At 42.1% G+C, this 18,821-nt stretch overlaps 1 protein-coding gene across 1 annotated transcript in view; it reads left to right on the top strand.

Annotated features, from left to right (window-relative positions):
• Positions 1–200: 200 nt before the first annotated feature.
• Positions 201–18,821, top strand: part of piezo1 (piezo type mechanosensitive ion channel component 1 (Er blood group)) — a 116,516-nt gene continuing 97,895 nt past the window's right edge. The window contains exon 1 of the mRNA XM_034100629.1: positions 201–649. Coding sequence (XP_033956520.1) covers positions 586–649 — 64 coding nt within the window. The 5' untranslated portion in view covers positions 201–585. The remainder of the gene's footprint in view (positions 650–18,821) is intronic.

The raw sequence follows: 18,821 nt of genomic DNA, 5'->3' as shown, positions 1-18,821 counted from the left end.
GTGTGTGTGTGTGTGTGTGTGTGTGTGTGTGTGTGTGTGTGTGTGTGTGTGTGTGTGCGCGCGTGTGTGCGTGTGTATGCGTGTGCAGTGTGTGGCAGTATGCTGTGTACGTGTATGTGTGCGTGCGTGCGTGTGTGTGTGTGTGTGTGTGTGCGCGTGTGTGCAGTGCAGTGCAGTGCAGTGTGTGGCAGTGTGTGCAGGGAGGTGACCGGCAGCAGCCCGCTGGAGAATAGCTCCTCTATGATCGCCCTTCAGACTGCCTGCCTGTGAATCACATTTTCCACCTACTACTGTAACACATGCTCAGCCTCTCCCTGATCTCCCGATCACTGAAACCACTGGGTCTCTGCTGCTGCTGCTGCTGCTGCTGCTGCTGGGAGAGCACAGGACTCCACTGATCGGAAACTATTGTCGGAACTTTCCACAAAAGTTTTGTTTTCTTTCATGGAAGATCAGGAGCGAGTATCGGATGGTGTCTTCACTCCTCTGTCACATCGGATCAATCCGCCGCGATGGAGCCGGACGCGCTAAGTGTTTCTGAAGCTTATTGACTGCTGATTATCGGGGACCTATCGATCTGCGCAGATGGATCTACAGGTGATCGTGTGGCTGTTCTACTGCCTTCTGATGCCCACCGTGCTGCTGACTGGTAACTAACTCTCATTTGGCTTGAATTAAAGGAGCGATCAGCATGTGTCAAAGCCCTGACTCGGAGCCTACTGGGTGGTTCGTGCCCCCGCAGCTGGAGGGAAAACTGTAAAGAGTTCGCCACAGTGCCAGATCTCTGGTGTCTGGTTACTGGAGGCACTGCAAACAGGATCTCACATGTTCCCACTTCAGCCACATCAGGCTTTTTTAGTTTAAGTCAAATCAAATCTCAGTGTGATTTGTATAGGTGTCTCCTCCCGTGGTGTAGCGTTGTTGTGAAACTCGATAGTGAAGTGTTCAGCTGTGGACAAAAGATTCATTATTTAAGGGGTCAGTGATCACTTCTTCAGGGTTGCCAACTTTGGGTACCTGGATGGAGTGAGCTTTTGATATCATGGGTTTAATTTCACATATGCGCACTAAATGACTGCTATCGTGTCAGTACCTTAGCATATATATAGGCCTACAATATATACAAATACACAATATTGGACACAGAGTATAAAGGGCACAAAGTTTCATTCACTAATGAAAGTCAAACACACTGTTTTATTGTGTGCCTGTCGCGATAAACAATTCATTGACTTATCCTACGATAAATAAAAATTAACCCGATACATTTACATTTACATGAGGATGTGACTAGCAGTTTGAAAGGATGTACTTGAATTCTTATTATATATTATCATTATGTCAGTTGTCTAAAAATGGTCATACAACGGTGCCGACAATATTATCGTTTATCGCAATAATTTCCGGGAAAATGTATCCAACAAAATTAATTATCGTGAGAGGCCTATACATGAAACACACACACACACAAACAAATCTACAGACTTACTCCAAACTGCCAAATATATTAATTAACACACTCTCACTCTCATATAGTCTTTGACTCTATTTTGGCCTAGTAGAACAATAAGCAGCAGACTTTAACTCTTGTATAATTTCTATTGGATCTTAGATCTGCGCATGCGCAATACGGGTCGGGGATTGACCGACCGGCTCCCACTGCTCTGCTGTCTGTTAACGTTGTTAATAGTGGTGGGGGCGGGGAGGGAGCGGATCGACAGCTTGAGCAGCTGTCAACTCAACATTGTAAATAACCAACCAAAAACGATTGCCTGTTCATCTTGTTTTTGGCGTGAGAATAGTTTGGGCAGCGTGAGAGCGTGAGATTGAGAGTGAAAGCTTGTGTTACACGCCAGATGCGTGAGAGTTGGCAACCCTGACTTCTTTAGGGTTGGAGTATAAGCCGAATTAAACATGACTTCAAATGTATTTACCAGGTCACAAGCAGTGATGGAAAGTAACTAAGTACATTTACTCAATCAATGGACTGTGCATATTCGAGCTACTTGTAGCCGACTCAGTTGGGAGAAGTACTCAGATCTTGTACTTGAGTAAAAGCAGAAGTACCAGAGTGTAGGAATACAAGTACAAGTCCTGAATTGGACTTTTACTTTTGTACATTTTCTCAAGTAAAAGTACAAAAGTTTTAGCATCAAAATATACTTAAAGTAACAAAAGTAAAAGTACTCATTATGACTGAATCCATTTCAGAATATATATGTATTAAATTAAAACAGGATAATATCATAACTATAATAAAGTAAAATGTGAAAAAATATCCATTCTGCACAAGTACTTTGGATACTTGAAGTACATTTAGCGTATAATACTTCTGTATTTTATATTATTCTGAATTGGGCCATTGTGCCGAACGAGTACTTTTACTTTTTGTACTTTAAGTACATGTTGCTACACATAGACATGTTTACTTTTGTACTTTTACTTAAGTAACATTCTGAAATCAGTGTTTTTACTCATAACAGAGTATTCCTACACTGCAGTACTATTACTTTGACTGAAGTTTAGAATGTGAGTACTTCTTCCACCTCTGGTCACTTACAGGTTGTTGTCTGCCAGTGTTGTAAGTTAGCAGATGAGCACAGAAGTCCTAAAGTGAGGGATATTTCAGGGAGGTTCATCAAGGGAAACAATGTGCCTATAGCGCGTGTGAACCCTGATGCTAATGAAAGTTAACAATTTAATAAGCTTTGCAGTGCATGATTTTCTCAATTTTCATAATAACGGAAACTGTTTTTCAGGGGTGTGGTCATGGTGCACAGAATAGACCCATTGTCTTGTGTAAGTCTGGTATTTAGATTACTCACCACATCTGACCTGTCATCCTGTCGGTGTTGCTGTTAATACTTCTTCTTCTGTGGTATCTCAGCCTTTGGCTTCAAAAGATTTCAGCTCAAACAATTATCCCGCTCCAAGAAGTAACAGGATCCTCCATGCTTTGATTGTTTCCTTTACAATGACTGTCTTGTTTGCATATCTAGTTGAATTTGGTCATATATCACCTGTAATAATGAATTCCCAATGCAGATTTAAAGGTGCCATCCTATTGTGTTTTTCTCCATATTCCATTGAAAAGGGCATGTCAGTAAGGTCAATAATTTACCTTGTTTTATGTTTGAAATGTAATCATGATAGCAGTCTTTCTAGCATGGTTGTAATTGGCAGCAAGTCAGCTTTTTTATGGGCATATTCAGCATTTAGAAAAATGGTAACTCTTTAACAACATGGCTCGTGTTATCCAACATTTCCAGCTCTAGCCAGCTAACATGACACATATAATTCATAGAATTAACCTGGCAGCGAGTAGCAGTAATAAAACTAATCTCGGCTATGCCAACAAGGTGCGACTGCTATTTCCTGTCCCTCATGCTTTTTGCCACAGTTTTGGAATTTTTTTCCAGTCAGTTATAGTCTTAAATGTCTTTCAGACTAAAGCGCTTGGATGCAGTGCATGAGGGGAATCAATTCGAAAGCATTGTAGGATAGCAGCATTGAACTGAGATGTTTAAAGGTCACCTATCATGCTATTTTTAGGCAATAGTATAGGTCTCAGAAACAAATATATAAAAAACATGAAGTGTTTTGCTCAAAATACCAAACAGATCACCCATTCTAGCCATGCCTCATAAACCTCCATTTCACTTCCTGTTTCAAAAGTGCTGATTTGGGGTATAAAGCTTTAAAAATAAATCATCAAAAGGAGGGGGCTGAGCTCATGCGGGACCCGGCAGCTACTGTCTAAACTAAATACTGCCGTGATGAAACGCCATATCATGGATTATTAAGGATTATCTCTGAAACAGTCTGGAGCTCAAAGGCTTTCTCTCTTGCCGGTTATACCACAAGGTGAGTTCCTTTTTATTTCCTGCTTCTTCACACACATGCTCTCCAGTACAGGTTAGCTCTGAGTGTTAGCGATGCTAATGTAAACACCGACCATATTACGTCCAAAACAGTCGGGCATTGTTTCTGATAGCAACGTTTCTGATAGGGCCGTGGGCATAAAGCCAGCCTACATATCCGATATTACGTCATATCGGACGCAAATCTGGATCAGCTCCGTTGTAGCCCCGTTTTTAGAGATTTGGGTATGGAGGAAAAGAGAGAGGGTTTTATTTTCTGATGCTACGTGAGTTCCCTGACACACTGGGGACACATGTTTATGTATAAAAGACATCAAAAAGTGCATTTTACATGATAGGTCCCCTTTAAAAGTTAGATGTGTAAAAATGAGTGCATTATTACACATTAATTGTGAGTTACGTAGGATGGCTACAGATCAGTGACGGACTGCCCATCGGGATTCGCCCGAACTCGGCCGGTACCGAAGTGGGCCGGTCGGACGATGTGGGCCGATCGGATAAGTCACTAGCACCCCCCCACCCCCCCGTTGACAATTTACTAGCGGTATTTACTAGCGGTATTTACTAGCGGTATTTACTAGCGGTACCGAGGTGGGCTGGTCGGATAAGCCCCCCCCGTTGACAATTTACTAGCAGTACCGAAGTGGTCCCGGGCTAATTTTTAGTCCCAGTCCGCCCCTGCTACAGATATAGGGATTGTTAAGGAATACAGGGGATAGGTGAACACTTATCAGATGTCTGTCGTTTTTTAAATATTTCAGTTGAAGAAAATATGTTTCTGGCATTTCTCTTTTGTATTAGCTTTCCCAGCTAAATATAAATGCACATACCAGTAAAATAACGGGTTTGTTTATTAACACAATTCTTGCTCAAATGCAATGCTTGACTTGCATTTGTGGTGAGAATTTCATTTATAGTGGAAAGGACATGCTGTGTATATTGTATGAATCCTTTTCAGGAATAAAAGAAAAGTAGTAGAATTACCGGATATGCAACAGTTGATATAACTCATATAAGCATGGTCAACATGCTTCTCCATGTTAAAAAGAAACATTTTAAGTGATCAAATGGTTCTTATACCTGGTCTTTGACTTTATGACACCACAGCATTTTGCAGAAATTATTACTTTATTTCCTTGTGATTTGACTGTTGAATAGCTAAGCTGTAAATTGATCCAATCCACTGTGTTGCGATGCATTCAGGGGCATTCCATCAAAAATGAATCACTTGCTGACCTGTTGAGCTTTATAGGTTCTACAACATAGTTTTATTAACCAGAGAGTCGACCATTCATAGGGGAGCCCTCAAAGTGGACCTGTTTTGGACAGTCTCCTTCTCCTAATATGGTTGAATGTCATGAAAAAAGAAACACAACAGTATAGATTTGATAAATACTTTTGGTCCAAATGTTTTAAAAGCCAAATTAGATGATTCCTATCTTTTTAATTAGGATGTCAGTCTATGCCTTGGAAAAGCTAACGTGCTTGCACATGCCTGTAAGACATCAAATCAAAATGAAAGAGGATGATTCCTGATGGATCATTACCGGAAAGAAAAAAGCTGTTGCTAAGACCAAGATTACTAAACCACTATCTCACTATTTGATACAGGCCTCAAACCTCATAAATCACAAGTCAGATTTACACACACACACACACACACACACACACGAATTGTTGAGGAATTGTTCCATTTGGTGTGTATGTTTGGGTGACAGAGAGACACAGAGACAGAGTGTGTATCCTGACAGGATGTCACTAGCTAGAAGTGGCAGTGTTTCTGTCTACGGTTGAAATGAGTCTATAGTGAGTCAAAGGAAGTGAAAGGAGCCAATGCCAAAGCTGCGGAGGCAGAGGCAAGAACACACGAACATGCACAAACACACACACATACCATCTGTCTGCAGCTGGTAAAGTAGTCAAATAAAGTAAATAAATGGAACGTCCAAGAGAGTTTTTTTGCAGCTTGTTTTATTTTTGGCTGGACCAGAGTGAAGGGGGGACAGCCCGATGAACACCCCCCCCCCCTGAGTGATAACGTCACGCCACTGGTTGATTTTTCTGTCTGGTGTTTCATTTGCCCCTATAGTCCCGTCACCATGGCATGACCCAGATCTTAACAGTTAAAGTCTAAAAACGAAATGTTATAATAACTGATTAGAGTGATTAACAAATCCATAAAAACAGCTTCTTTCTGTTGAATCTTGTATAAAGAGGCTGGTTGCTGCATGTGCTGTGCTCTGTAGTGACACTGTCACCCTGTGGAGGCAGAGTGGAACTGACACATTATTTACTGACAGGAAAGCAGATTGTCACATGTAGCCTGTCTGGTCCTTTTGTCGACTATGTCCTTTACATGGGTTTTACAGGTTTTCCTGGACATATAAGTTGCAAAAGAAGTTAGAAAAGTAAACATTCCTGTGGCTTTACATTGTGATGATGGCCTGTTTACCTCAAGAGTACATTATGGTACTGAAATCGGTCACTGTGCAGAATAAGTCATTTTGTACTTTTACTTAAAGGACACCTATCATGCTATATTTGAACAATATATTGTAGGGCCGTACCTATATAAAGTATATAAATATAGTTTTTTTTTCAAAATACCAAACAGATCCTGCATTTTAGCCATGCCTCATTTCGCTCTATTTGCTCTTTCCAGCGCTGTTTTTGCAGGGGGCTGATTCTGTGAGCTGCAGCTGACCACGCCCCCCTGCAGGAGAGGGGAGCATGCTCTGAGATCAGCTGCTGGGCTGCAGTGGGGAGAAGAGGGGGAGAAAAAGAGATCTCCGTCCACCGTGTTTTATTCTTATAGAAGTAAGAAGAGAAGTAACGGGCAGAAACCCTCCTTTTTACGCAGCGGTCCAGACATAGACATCAAACGGCGACACATATTCAGTTGCCAGTTCCTTTGGTATTAGGGCAGGGATATCTAGATACTTTCCAAGGTTTGACATAATGAATTGTGCTACTTTTAAAGCAAGCAACGATGTTTTCAAATCTGTAATCAAAAAACTCCTCGAAAACGCTATCGAAGCAGTTCCTGCCGTTGCTACGTTAGTTCAAACAGTAACAACGGACTATTTTTCTTAGCGGATGCATGTCAATTTAAATCAATACAACTATTTTTTAAATTAATAAAATCATTTTCTAAATCCATAAAAGCATTTCAATTAATATTGGGAGTCATGTCGTTACTTTGTCGAGAATGTGGCCATGTAATAAGCGGGATAATGTGCACATTGCATAATGTGCCTTCATGCCGACCTAGATCCCTCCGCTTGGCGTCGGGCTCCTGATCAGCCTGTCGGTGTTCTTTTCCCCATAATGACCGCGTCGCTGCACATTATCCCTTACATATGATTATATATAGGAATAAACAGAAGGGCAACCATGGCAACCATGCAAGGGAAGTCTTCTTCGCTGCTTTTGTGGCAGACTACAGCGCCACTTACAGGCCTGGCATATGTACTACAGCGTCTCCAGTGCTTTCGAGCAGCAATGGCCGGCCGTGGCCCAACCGCTCATTCCCCTGATAGGTGGAGAATTGACCAATAGCCGTAGCGCCACTTTACTGACGTCAGTAAAGTGTTCAAATCTGGATCAGTCTGTATCAGATCCGTTGCAGCCCCTTTTTTAGAGATTTGTGTATGGAGGAAAATAGAGAGGGTTGTGTTTTCTGACACTTTGTGAGTTCCCTGGAACACCGGGGACACATATTCATGTATAAAAGACGTACAAAAGTGCATTTTGCATTAACTTGAATTCAGGAGTTTTACTTGTAATGGATTTTAACGCCATAGTGTTTCTACTTTGACTCAAGTACAGGATCTTAGTACATAATCCACCTCTGGTTAGCTGCCTGAAATAAGGTCTGTGGTTAACACAAGCACAAAGTAGATCTAAGTTTCATTCTACTATATACAACATTTGAGTTAATAGTGAATGTCCAAAGTTTACAGTATATGTGTCTTAAAAACAGAGGTTGCCAACAAGCGTCTCAATGAGACTGCTAACCGTCATCACACCGAACATTAGCCGCCTTTAGCTTAGCGGTGGTGACCACGATGTACTTCCTTTATAGCCTTACGTTAGGCTTTTACTTGTGGAGATTGCATTTATGCTCTAAAGACCAATAACATTTGTGTTAATGCAGTATTTCGAACCCCAACGGAAAAATCCCCTTGTTTTTATCGGGGGAGCCCTCGTGATGCTAACCTCTGGGTCGGCCTACAAAAGTACATCATTACTGCAATACTACAGACCCTTTTTCACGGCGGTTAATTGGACATGACATTGCAGGGAGGGTACACAAAGCGTGTGTTGTGTGTATTGTGTAAGAGTGTTGCTAGCAGTGAGTCATTCCACATCAGAGCTGTTTAACAAGCCTTCATGGCTCAGTGAGAAATACTCAGAGTGTGTGTGAGCTGTGGGGTGTGTGGGAGTGATCCACAGCGAGGAGTGCAGATGCTTTGGAATAGTTTCTCTCTTCAGAAAGAGGGAAAGGCAGAGGTCAGAAAACCAGGGGCAGAGTTGGGCTTTTATCTCAGCAGGAGAACGAGCTGCTGCTGCCGACTGTAAAACTCCTCAGCCTTTTCTTGACTTTGCAGAGCCAAGTCAGATTTTCCTAAATGCTGCCTCCCTTTTCCGCCTCACTTTTAATGGTAAAGACGTGCTGTTGCATGTTTGAGCCAACCTGCTGAGAGCGAGGCGCATTTGGAGAGTTCAAAGCCAGGACAGTATCGGCTGCTCTGCGCTCACTGCCAGTCTGTAATGGAGCATTAACTCATGGAATATGTGACCACAAAGTGATCTGATGGGAAATGTAGAGGTTGTGTACACATGTGTGAAACAGGCCAAAGTTAGAATAACACTGCACAGGGGATAGGTGAACACTTTTGTACAAACACTCTCTCACTAGTCATTTAGTGTATTGTGAGTAACACCAGAGGGAACAATGAGGCCCTGAGGGAAAGACTGTCCCTCCTCTACTGCGCTCTCCTTATTAATACTTTGATGACACACTAAATTACTTTAATTAAATGTATTATGTCAACACATTTCACATAACTGTATTAGGTTTGTTGAAAGCAATAATATTAACTTTAGGTTCAACTTAATATTGTTGCAACATTTCAGTTTTTTCATTGCTTGGGCCAATCCAATAACTAACACATATCCATAGTTTATACAATTAAGGGATAGTTGTCCTTTTGTAGCTATAAGAGAGAATGCATGGAGACCATCTTTTCACTACGGGAAAGCACGGACATACTGTACAGTATGTAACAACGAACAATGTTTGGCAATGTACGTAGCTTGGTGTTTTGCTCTTGTACTTACAGGGCCCTGAACATTAAAGCATGTAAACATGTCCGATAGAGGCACACAATACAGATATGAAATTAGCATGATAGGGCCCCTTTAAGCACATTTGATCCAATTATACTACACCACTGGCTTCTTATTTGACAGTGGTATATACTGGCAGTGTTTCCACAGGCTACAGTAAGGAGACTGAAACAGTTTAGAATAATGAACTGGGTGGGTGTCCTTATCCGTCTCAGCTGCTGATTCAATGTCCCTCATCACAACAGAACATTATCTGTTCTTCCTCGGCCTATATGGAAACAAATCAACTAAAGTTGGCACTCACCCGCTTGTTCTTTGGAATTCCACTTTATCAGACAACTCTTATCAGCAGGTTGAATTTACTCAGAAACTGTGGATGTTACATTACATGTCACTTTTATCCAAAGCATTCAGTACTGTGGGCAGTCCCCACAGGAGCACTTTGGGGTGACGTGTCCCAGGGACACAAGGACATGCTGACTGCAGTGGGAGTCGAAGTCCAGCACTCTATCCACTGAGCCACAGCCACCCATGTTCAGCTTGATACGAAAGCTCCAGAACAAAAGGGTAGTTGATTTGTTTTGTTTCTCATTCTGAACTACCTAATTGTATTTCTATGTGCATCAGTGTAAGCATTACAGTGGCCCTTATGGGTCTTCCCCCTCTCCTGTAGTGTGCTATGAAGTGTTGTGTGCATGTTAATGATCTGCAAAGACTGAAATCCCAAAATAACATATTGTCATCACTACGGTATGTAACACTCACGCTTCAATTGGCTAGCGCTCCAACACATTGTACCTGATAGGTTAAAGGGCAGGACATCTAGCGGTTGACCAATCACAACAGAGCTAACCAATCAGAGCAGACTGGGCTCTGGTTTCAGACAGAGGGTGAAAAGAGGACCTTTTTGAACAGCATGTCACAATAGAGGCACTAAATACTAATATGGACCTGAAAATGAGCAGAATATGTCCTCTTGAACTATGTATTGATAACACAGAGAAATGCTTCTCTTCGACTGGTTGCATGCTTATTGACAGTCAGCTGGACAATAAAACCCTTACCCAGGCGATTTACTGTGAATCAGTTTGTCAGCCTGCATTTCATAAGCTAAATGTCATGATCATGGTCCTTAAAGCAATAAGCCCCAGGAGGCAGGGGTCTGCAGGGGTCTGCAGGGTTCCAGCATGGTGGATCCAGGACATTTTGACCGGGGTGTCCAAGTTGGGACACAGAGCCAGTGTGGGGCGGCCAATGTTCCCATTTACAACTTACATTTCAATATCTGCTGAGTCATTGTTGTAATGAGTGTGTTCATGTATCATCATACTATCTGTTCCATGTTCCACAACCAAGACATTTTGCATTTTGTTGAACATATTAGCGAATGGAAATACCCACAAAGTCATTTGCTATAATTTTCAAAGAAAGAACACATGAAATACTGTATTCTAATATCCTCACAATTAATACCTTTGTTTTTGGTGTTAAAAGACCATTTTTTAGTGTTTTGAGAGCTTTCTCGGGTCATAATCAGGTCATTTTTAAGCTTAGACTTCAAATGCTAAAGAACTGGTAGTTCCATGAAAATGCATGCGTTTGATCCTTCAGTGACAGTCCATTGAAACACGGTCCCTCCAACCTGCGGAGTCTTCAGTGTGTCCTGCAGCTGCTGGCAGACTGCTGTCTGATCACTGGCAGTCATTAAAGGCTCCTGTAATCATCATGTCCATGTGTGGTGTGTTTGTTTTCACTGCCATGGAAGCAGTGGGTATGAACACAGGGGCATGCTGGGAACTGAGCAGTTGGCTCTCTGTTAACATGTGCACGCAGGGGACCAATGATTTTAACATCAACTACCCATCAATTACCTACAGCACCACCTCTGTAGCACACTGTGTAATTAGACAGTGTGTGTGTATGGGTGTGTGTGTGTGTGTGTGTGTGTGTGTGTGTGTGTGTGTGTGTGTGTGTGTGTGTGTGTGTGTGTGTGTGTGTGTGTGTGTGTGTGTGTGTGTGTGTGTGTGTGTTGTGTGTGTGTGTGTGTGTGTGTGTGTGTGTGTGTGTGTGTGTGTGTGTGTGTGTGTGGGGCGCTTTCTTTCCACAAAAACAGGAAAACTGGATTAAAATAGACACACACACACACACACACACACACACACACACACACACACACACACACACACACACACACACACACACACACACACACACACACACACACACACACACACAGCAGCTTTTGGTATATAAAATATAACTGACTGCGTTATCGGTGGATCGGTGGAAAGTTTGGATGTGATGGACTCTCTGACAGGATTACTTTGCCAGTGGTGAATTGGTATGGATTACATGTCATGGATACCCTCATCTTCAGAGGAATAGACAAGGGGAATGCAGGATTCAGGGAGTCAAATGAAAGAGTTTTAAGAGTTGTTTGGGAAGAGGCTGCAGTGAAGAAACTGAAACATTGACTTAAATGAACAGAATTCACATAACTCGAGGTTAGTTGAAAGCAATATTATTAACTTGATTAAAAAAAAGATTAGGTTCAACTTAATAACACAGTCTGTGGCTGGCTGAGACTAGGAGAGGAAAGAGGACTCGGCACTCAGGCTGTAGAACATAGTTCTGCAGGGTGGGGGGTGAGGGGCTGGGGGGTGAGGGGCTGAGGGGTGAGGAGATGTGGGTCACATAGGGCTGCTTAATTAATCGCAATTACGCTTTTAGCTTGCAACGATTATGAAAACAACATAATCGAAATAAAACTATTATTTATTTTATTTATTTATTTTTAATAATGTATTTTATTGGTTTTCCAGTTGAATTATACTTAAAGTTCAGGGTAATGAACTGTTAAAAACATACCGTTCACATTTTGTTTTTCAATAAATGGATGTTTTCAAAGTAAATGGATAATCGTTTTTGATAATCGTGATATCAATTATCGACCAAAAATAATCGAGATTATGATTTTTGCCACAAAGCAGCCCTACTGTCACACCTCACAGACCGGGGTCTGTTGGTCTGAAATCCAGGATCCAGTTAGAGAGTGGTGTTGATGCCCAAGTCACTGAGTTTGGAGAGGATGGTGGTGTAGATTTCTGAACTGATTGTTGCAGCCATTATTATGAACACTGGATGGCATACATGGTGCAACGGGGTGTTTCAGTGACCTCACGGTACAGGTGTGAGTGATTGGGCTGTGATGAGCAAACCATGTCGACATACACACACTATTTTTGGTTGTAAAATTAATTATATTTCAAGCCATTACTTTGTTGTCAACTCGTCCAACTAGTACATCACATGTTAGCAATGCCTCTGCGATAATGAGTGGCAATAGTCACCTGACTGATTTTGATGAACAACAGTCTTATGTCAGAGCTGTTACTGCTGGCCAGGTGGTAAAGTCTAGCACCATGGAGACGGCGTCCTCAAACACCTGTTCTGTCAGGATACCATTTAGTGAGAGTCCAATGTAAGTGGGTTCAGAGAAGGAGTTCCAGAGGAAGTGTTTTTAAAGAACATGGGGATGCTGGTTGTGTGAGTGACAGGTGGAAGAAGTCGCTCAGCACCTCAGTCAGCTGCGCAGCACGCTCCCTGAGCATCAGGTCGGTGTCAGGAACACTAATCCTGCTCAGAGCAGCACCTGTCAGTGAGGGGTGGGGGGGGGGGGTCTTCAGGGTGGGAGCACTGAAACACTGAAACGTTGGCTTCAATTAAATGTATTATTTCAAAAGATGTCACATAACTGTATTATGATAGTTGGCAACAATGATATCAAGTTTCAATAACAAATATTAGGTTCAACCTATTGTTATATCTTTCAATGAACCTAATACAGTTATATGAAGTTTGTTGAAATAATACATTTAATTAAAGTCAACGGTTCAGTTGTTTCAGTGTGCATGCCTTCAAAGCATTCACAAAGGAGGCCTCCCTGGTGCTGTTGTTGGCTTACCTCTGGATGGCCTGGAGGCCTTCCCCTGCGTCCTGGGACACTGTTGTTGTTGAAGGACTGCTCCATCCCTAGCTTGCTGCTTTGCTTGGCGCTATTTGAGATGTGGTTTCAACAGTAATTGCAAACTCTAGAAAGATCTACACTGAACCACGAGTCATTCTGCGTTACAGAGCAGTGACTCTGGATCATAGTAGAGCTTCTGCATCAAGCTTTGTAACGGTAAATGCCCACTCCTCTACATCTGGAGGCTTCCGCCATAGGCCTTGAGAATTGTTATTCAATCTGAAACTAGTGTCCTCACCTGTAACCCTACAGTGCAGTGTGTCATCAAACAGTGTTGCACTGTACGCACAACTGGCTTCCATCAGTTACATGTTAGGTCATTTCAGAAAGTTTGATATTTAAAGCAAATAAACAAACAAACACATTTGCTCTGATTGTAGGGAAAGGGAAAGTGAAGTGTTTGTGGTTTCAAAGGGTAGTTTGTTAATTACCTGGTCCTCTTTTTATTGGTTAAATAGCTTTGTAACGGTAAACAATCACCACGAGCTAACGCAGGCTGGTAGAGAGGACTGCTTCTGCTCACACACACACACACACACACACACACACACACACACACACACACACACACACACACACACACACACACACACACACACACACGCACGCACGCTCGCGCGCACGCACACACACACACACCCTAAGTATACGGCAGTTGTTTGCATGTCAGCATTGTAGTATGCCGTGTGGGGTAGTGAGATGTGAGGAGCTGGTTTCACATTACTGTTCCTCTGATTTGATACATGTGAGGCATAATGTGTACTTTCTGTCGGGGTTCACGTCACAATAATGACAGGGAATACAAATCGATCATTTGCAAAATATGGATTTCCAAATGAAACCCATGATGCAACAGCATGGTGCTGTGATGACATGTCTGCAGGCAGACCTGGACGTCAGCATTAAAAGGGCTCCCTCCACACATGGGAATCTTCCATTGGATTTTTGGAATATTGCGAACTTAGTTCTGTGGAAAACACACATTTATTACACTGACACGTTTTCCTCAGCAGGATATTCTCTATATATGAACACAACCTTGATGGTTTTTAAAGCGTAAATGCACTTATATCATGCCACTAAATATTGACACACTATTCTCAAATATAGTCAAACAAATGTAACACTTCAAACTTAAGCCATTATGATCTAGCAAACTGGTAAACTACATTTGGAAACATATCCAATCATAGTGACATCACTATACCAATCATGCTCTTATTAGCCAGTGCCAGCTAGTTGTGTGTGCATGTTGTGTGCAGCACAGGCAGTATGACACTACATACTGATATACACCTGAACATCAGCAGGAGAGGACTCTTTAAAGTAGAGACACTACATACTGATATACACCTGAACACCAGCAGGAGAGGACTCTTTAAAGTAGAGACTCTACATACTGATATACACCTGAACATCAGCAGGAGAGGACTCTTTAAAGTAGAGACACTACATACTGATATACACCTGAACACCAGCAGGAGAGGACTCTTTAAAGTAGAGACTCTACATACTGATATACACCTGAACATCAGCAGGAGAGGACTCTTTAAAGTAGAGACACTACATACTGATATACACCTGAACACCAGCAGGAGAGGACTCTTTAAAGTAGAGACACTACATACTGATATACACCTGAACATCAGCAGGAGAGGACTCTTTAAAGTAGAGACACTACATACTGATATACACCTGAACATCAGCAGGAGAGGACTCTTTAAAGTAGAGACACTACATACTGATATACACCTGAACACCAGCAGGAGAGGACTCTTTAAAGTAGAGACACTACATACTGATATACACCTGAACATCAGCAGGAGAGGACCCTTTAAAGTAGAGACACTACATACTGATATACACCTGAACATCAGCAGGAGAGAACTCTTTAAAGTAGAGACACTACATACTGATATACACCTGAACATCAGCAGGAGAGGACTCTTTAAAGTAGAGACACTACATACTGATATACACCTGAACATCAGCAGGAGAGGACTCTTTAAAGTAGAGACACTACATACTGATATACACCTGAACATCAGCAGGAGAGGACTCTTTAAAGTAGAGACACTACATACTGATATACACCTGAACATCAGCAGGAGAGGACCCTTTAAAGTAGATACACTACATACTGATATACACCTGAACATCAGCAGGAGAGAACTCTTTAAAGTAGAGACACTACATACTGATATACACCTGAACATCAGCAGGAGAGGACTCTTTAAAGTAGAGACACTACATACTGATATACACCTGAACATCAGCAGGAGAGGACTCTTTAAAGTAGAGACACTACATACTGATATATACCTGAACATCAGCAGGAGAGAACTCTTTAAAGAAGAGACACTACATACTGATATACACCTGAACATCAGCAGGAGAGGACTCTTTAAAGTAGAGACACTACATACTGATATACACCTGAACATCAGCAGGGGAGGACTCTTTAAAGTAGAGACTCTACATACTGATATACACCTGAATATCAGCAGGAGATGACTCTTTAAAGAAGAGACACTACATACTGATATACACCTGAACATCAGCAGGAGAGGACTCTTTAAAGTAGAGACACTACATACTGATATACACCTGAACATCAGCAGGAGAGGACTCTTTAAAGTAGAGACACTACATACTGATATACACCTGAACATCAGCAGGAGAGGACTCTTTAAAGTAGAGACACTACATACTGATATACACCTGAACATCAGCAGGAGAGGACTCTTTAAAGTAGAGACACTACATACTGATATACACCTGAACACCAGCAGGAGAGGACTCTTTAAAGTAGAGACACTACATACTGATATACACCTGAACATCAGCAGGAGAGGACCCTTTAAAGTAGAGACACTACATACTGATATACACCTGAACATCAGCAGGAGAGGACTCTTTAAAGTAGAGACACTACATACTGATATACACCTGAACATCAGCAGGAGAGGACTCTTTAAAGTAGAGACACTACATGCTGATATACACCTGAACATCAGCAGGAGAGGACTCTTTAAAGTAGAGACACTACATGCTGATATACACCTGACCATCAGCAGGAGAGGACTCTTTAAAGTAGAGACACTACATACTGATATACACCTGAACATCAGCAGGAGAGGACTCTTTAAAGTAGAGACACTACATACTGATATACACCTGAACATCAGCAGGAGAGGACTCTTTAAAGTAGAGACACTACATACTGATATACACCTGAACATCAGCAGGATAGGACTCTTTAAAGTAGAGACACTACATACTGATATACACCTGAACATCAGCAGGAGAGGACTCTTTAAAGTAGAGACCCTACATACTGATATACACCAGAACATCAGCAGGAGAGGACTCTTTAAAGTAGAGACCCTACATACTGATATACACCTGAACATCAGCAGGAGAGGACTCTTTAAAGTAGAGACACTACATACTGATATACACCTGAACATCAGCAGGAGAGGACTCTTTAAAACTGGAAGCTCATCCTTAAGGATTATATAGTAGTTTACAATTCATTCCATGTGGCCTTCCCCTCAATATATTCAAATATATCATAATTCTTTATTTCCTAATATGTTTTTTAGATATTGATGGTGAGAGTTTATACTACAGAACTTCCATCGGTCTAAAAAATTAGAAATATTAACCCAAATCAGTCATGTTGTTTCCAACTGAAAAGGAAAACTGGACAGAAACTGATTATTCTCTGTGGAATTTGGAAGATTGCCTGTGTGTGTGTGTGTGTGTGTGTGTGTGTGTGTGTGTGTGTGTGTGTGTGTGTGTGTGTGTGTGTGTGTGTGTGTGTGTGTGTGTGGTGTGTGTGTGTGTGTGTGTGTGTGTGTGTGTGTGTGTGTGTGTGTGTGTGTGTGTGTGTGTGTGTGTGTGTGTGTGTGTGAGAGAGAGAGACTGAGAGGACACCTGTGCCATGGCATGAGTAGAGGCCTAACCAGGGTGCGAACTGGAGGGGAGCAGGGGGAGCTATAGCTCCCCTAGTGGTGACATGAGCTCCCCTGGGAACATGGTTTGTGAAATTTGGTTGGAGCTCTCTAAAATACTGATATGATGACCAAATAAATTTGGGCATGTTTTTTTTTTCAAAGGTGTAAAATAAGTGAATTAAAATTATATTTAGAGTTTATGATTCATGAAAAAAGTGTCGCCTGCTTGCACGCTGCCCGCAGCTCCACCCACTACCAAGCTCGTTTAGTTAGCACTGCATGTTTACCAGGCATTGTTGCTGCTGCTGCTGACATGTCGAAAAGAAAAAAACAACTTACCTTGGGCAATTTCTTTAAAAAGACGGCCAAACAACCTGATCAAGAAGACCAACCGAATGTAGCTGGTGGTAGCACATCATACGTTGTGACTGCTGCTACAACAGAACCGAGAGAGGAGGGAGCTAACGTCAGTGCTCGTGCTAACTTGACAGCTAACGTTAACTTGGGGGCTGAAGAGACACAAGAAGACGAGCCGTTGTGTTGTGTGTGTGGCGTCGCGTCTCTCCAGGCAGTGAGAGGGTTGTGTTGTGCTATAGCTGTATTATTAATATTAATATTGTTCATGGTTGGTGCCGCTGGCTGCTCTTATCGCGTGTGTTCGGCTCTATGTAGGCTACAGCCGTAATAGGCTATAGCCCATGTGAAATAATGTAGCCTGTTTTTGAGTCATTTTAAGTTGATTTAATTAAACAGTCAAACGTTACATTGGTGGTCCGTGGATTATGTATTATCAAGTTGATTGAAGTTTGCGTAGCCCATACATGCTCGGGAAATCTGTTGACATGAACATGATCCATCGGGACGTTTCATGTAAATGTAGACCTGTGGCACCACCCCGTGTGCAACGGATTTTCTCTTTATAATAGGCCTATGTCTGTGCTGCTGCTATTAACGCATGGATCAGCATTCCCCCCCCCGCAAAAAAAAAAAAATCACGGCTCCCCCGGAGACCGTGGTATAGTTCGCACACTGGGCCTAACCCTTCAATGAAACAACAGCAGAAGACAGTGAACCACATTGTTACTCATCACACGTCACAGATATTGCATCAGGACATTTCATGTATTCATACAAATGATATTTTCTTTTTCCTTTTATTGGTCGCAGTTTTTTCCCTTTAGATAAACTCTGGGCTTTGTTGGAGACACCCTCTGGTATCGTCCCTGAAGGCTCTTACCGCTGAAAGCATTCTTCACTTTAAGTATTTTGGGATGTTGGTTTCTTTTCTATTCTTTTCTTTTCTCTGTAGTTGTCATATCTGTGTGGATAAGGGCTCACACAGGTAGCCTGAGCCTCATGCATTGTATTTGTCATCATGTCTAGTTCTTCGTTATTTCCCTGAGTGAATGTGGTCTGTTATTTCCACCTTGATGTGAAGTTTCTCTGGCTGTATCTCTATTTAGCTGCTCTATCAGAACTGTAGGGTCAGGGTGTTTCTGCTCCTCCAGACCTGACTGGTACAGTTTGTATTAACTCCCGTCATTTAATGATGGTATAGATCAGGGGTGTCAAACTCAAGGCCCGGGGGCCAAATCCGGCCCG

This window comes from Pseudochaenichthys georgianus, chromosome 15, assembly GCF_902827115.2.
Source record: "Pseudochaenichthys georgianus chromosome 15, fPseGeo1.2, whole genome shotgun sequence".
Classification (NCBI taxonomy): domain Eukaryota; kingdom Metazoa; phylum Chordata; class Actinopteri; order Perciformes; family Channichthyidae; genus Pseudochaenichthys; species Pseudochaenichthys georgianus.
The sequence above is the reverse complement of the archived record's forward strand: the minus strand, read 5'-3'. Positions and strand labels throughout refer to the sequence as shown.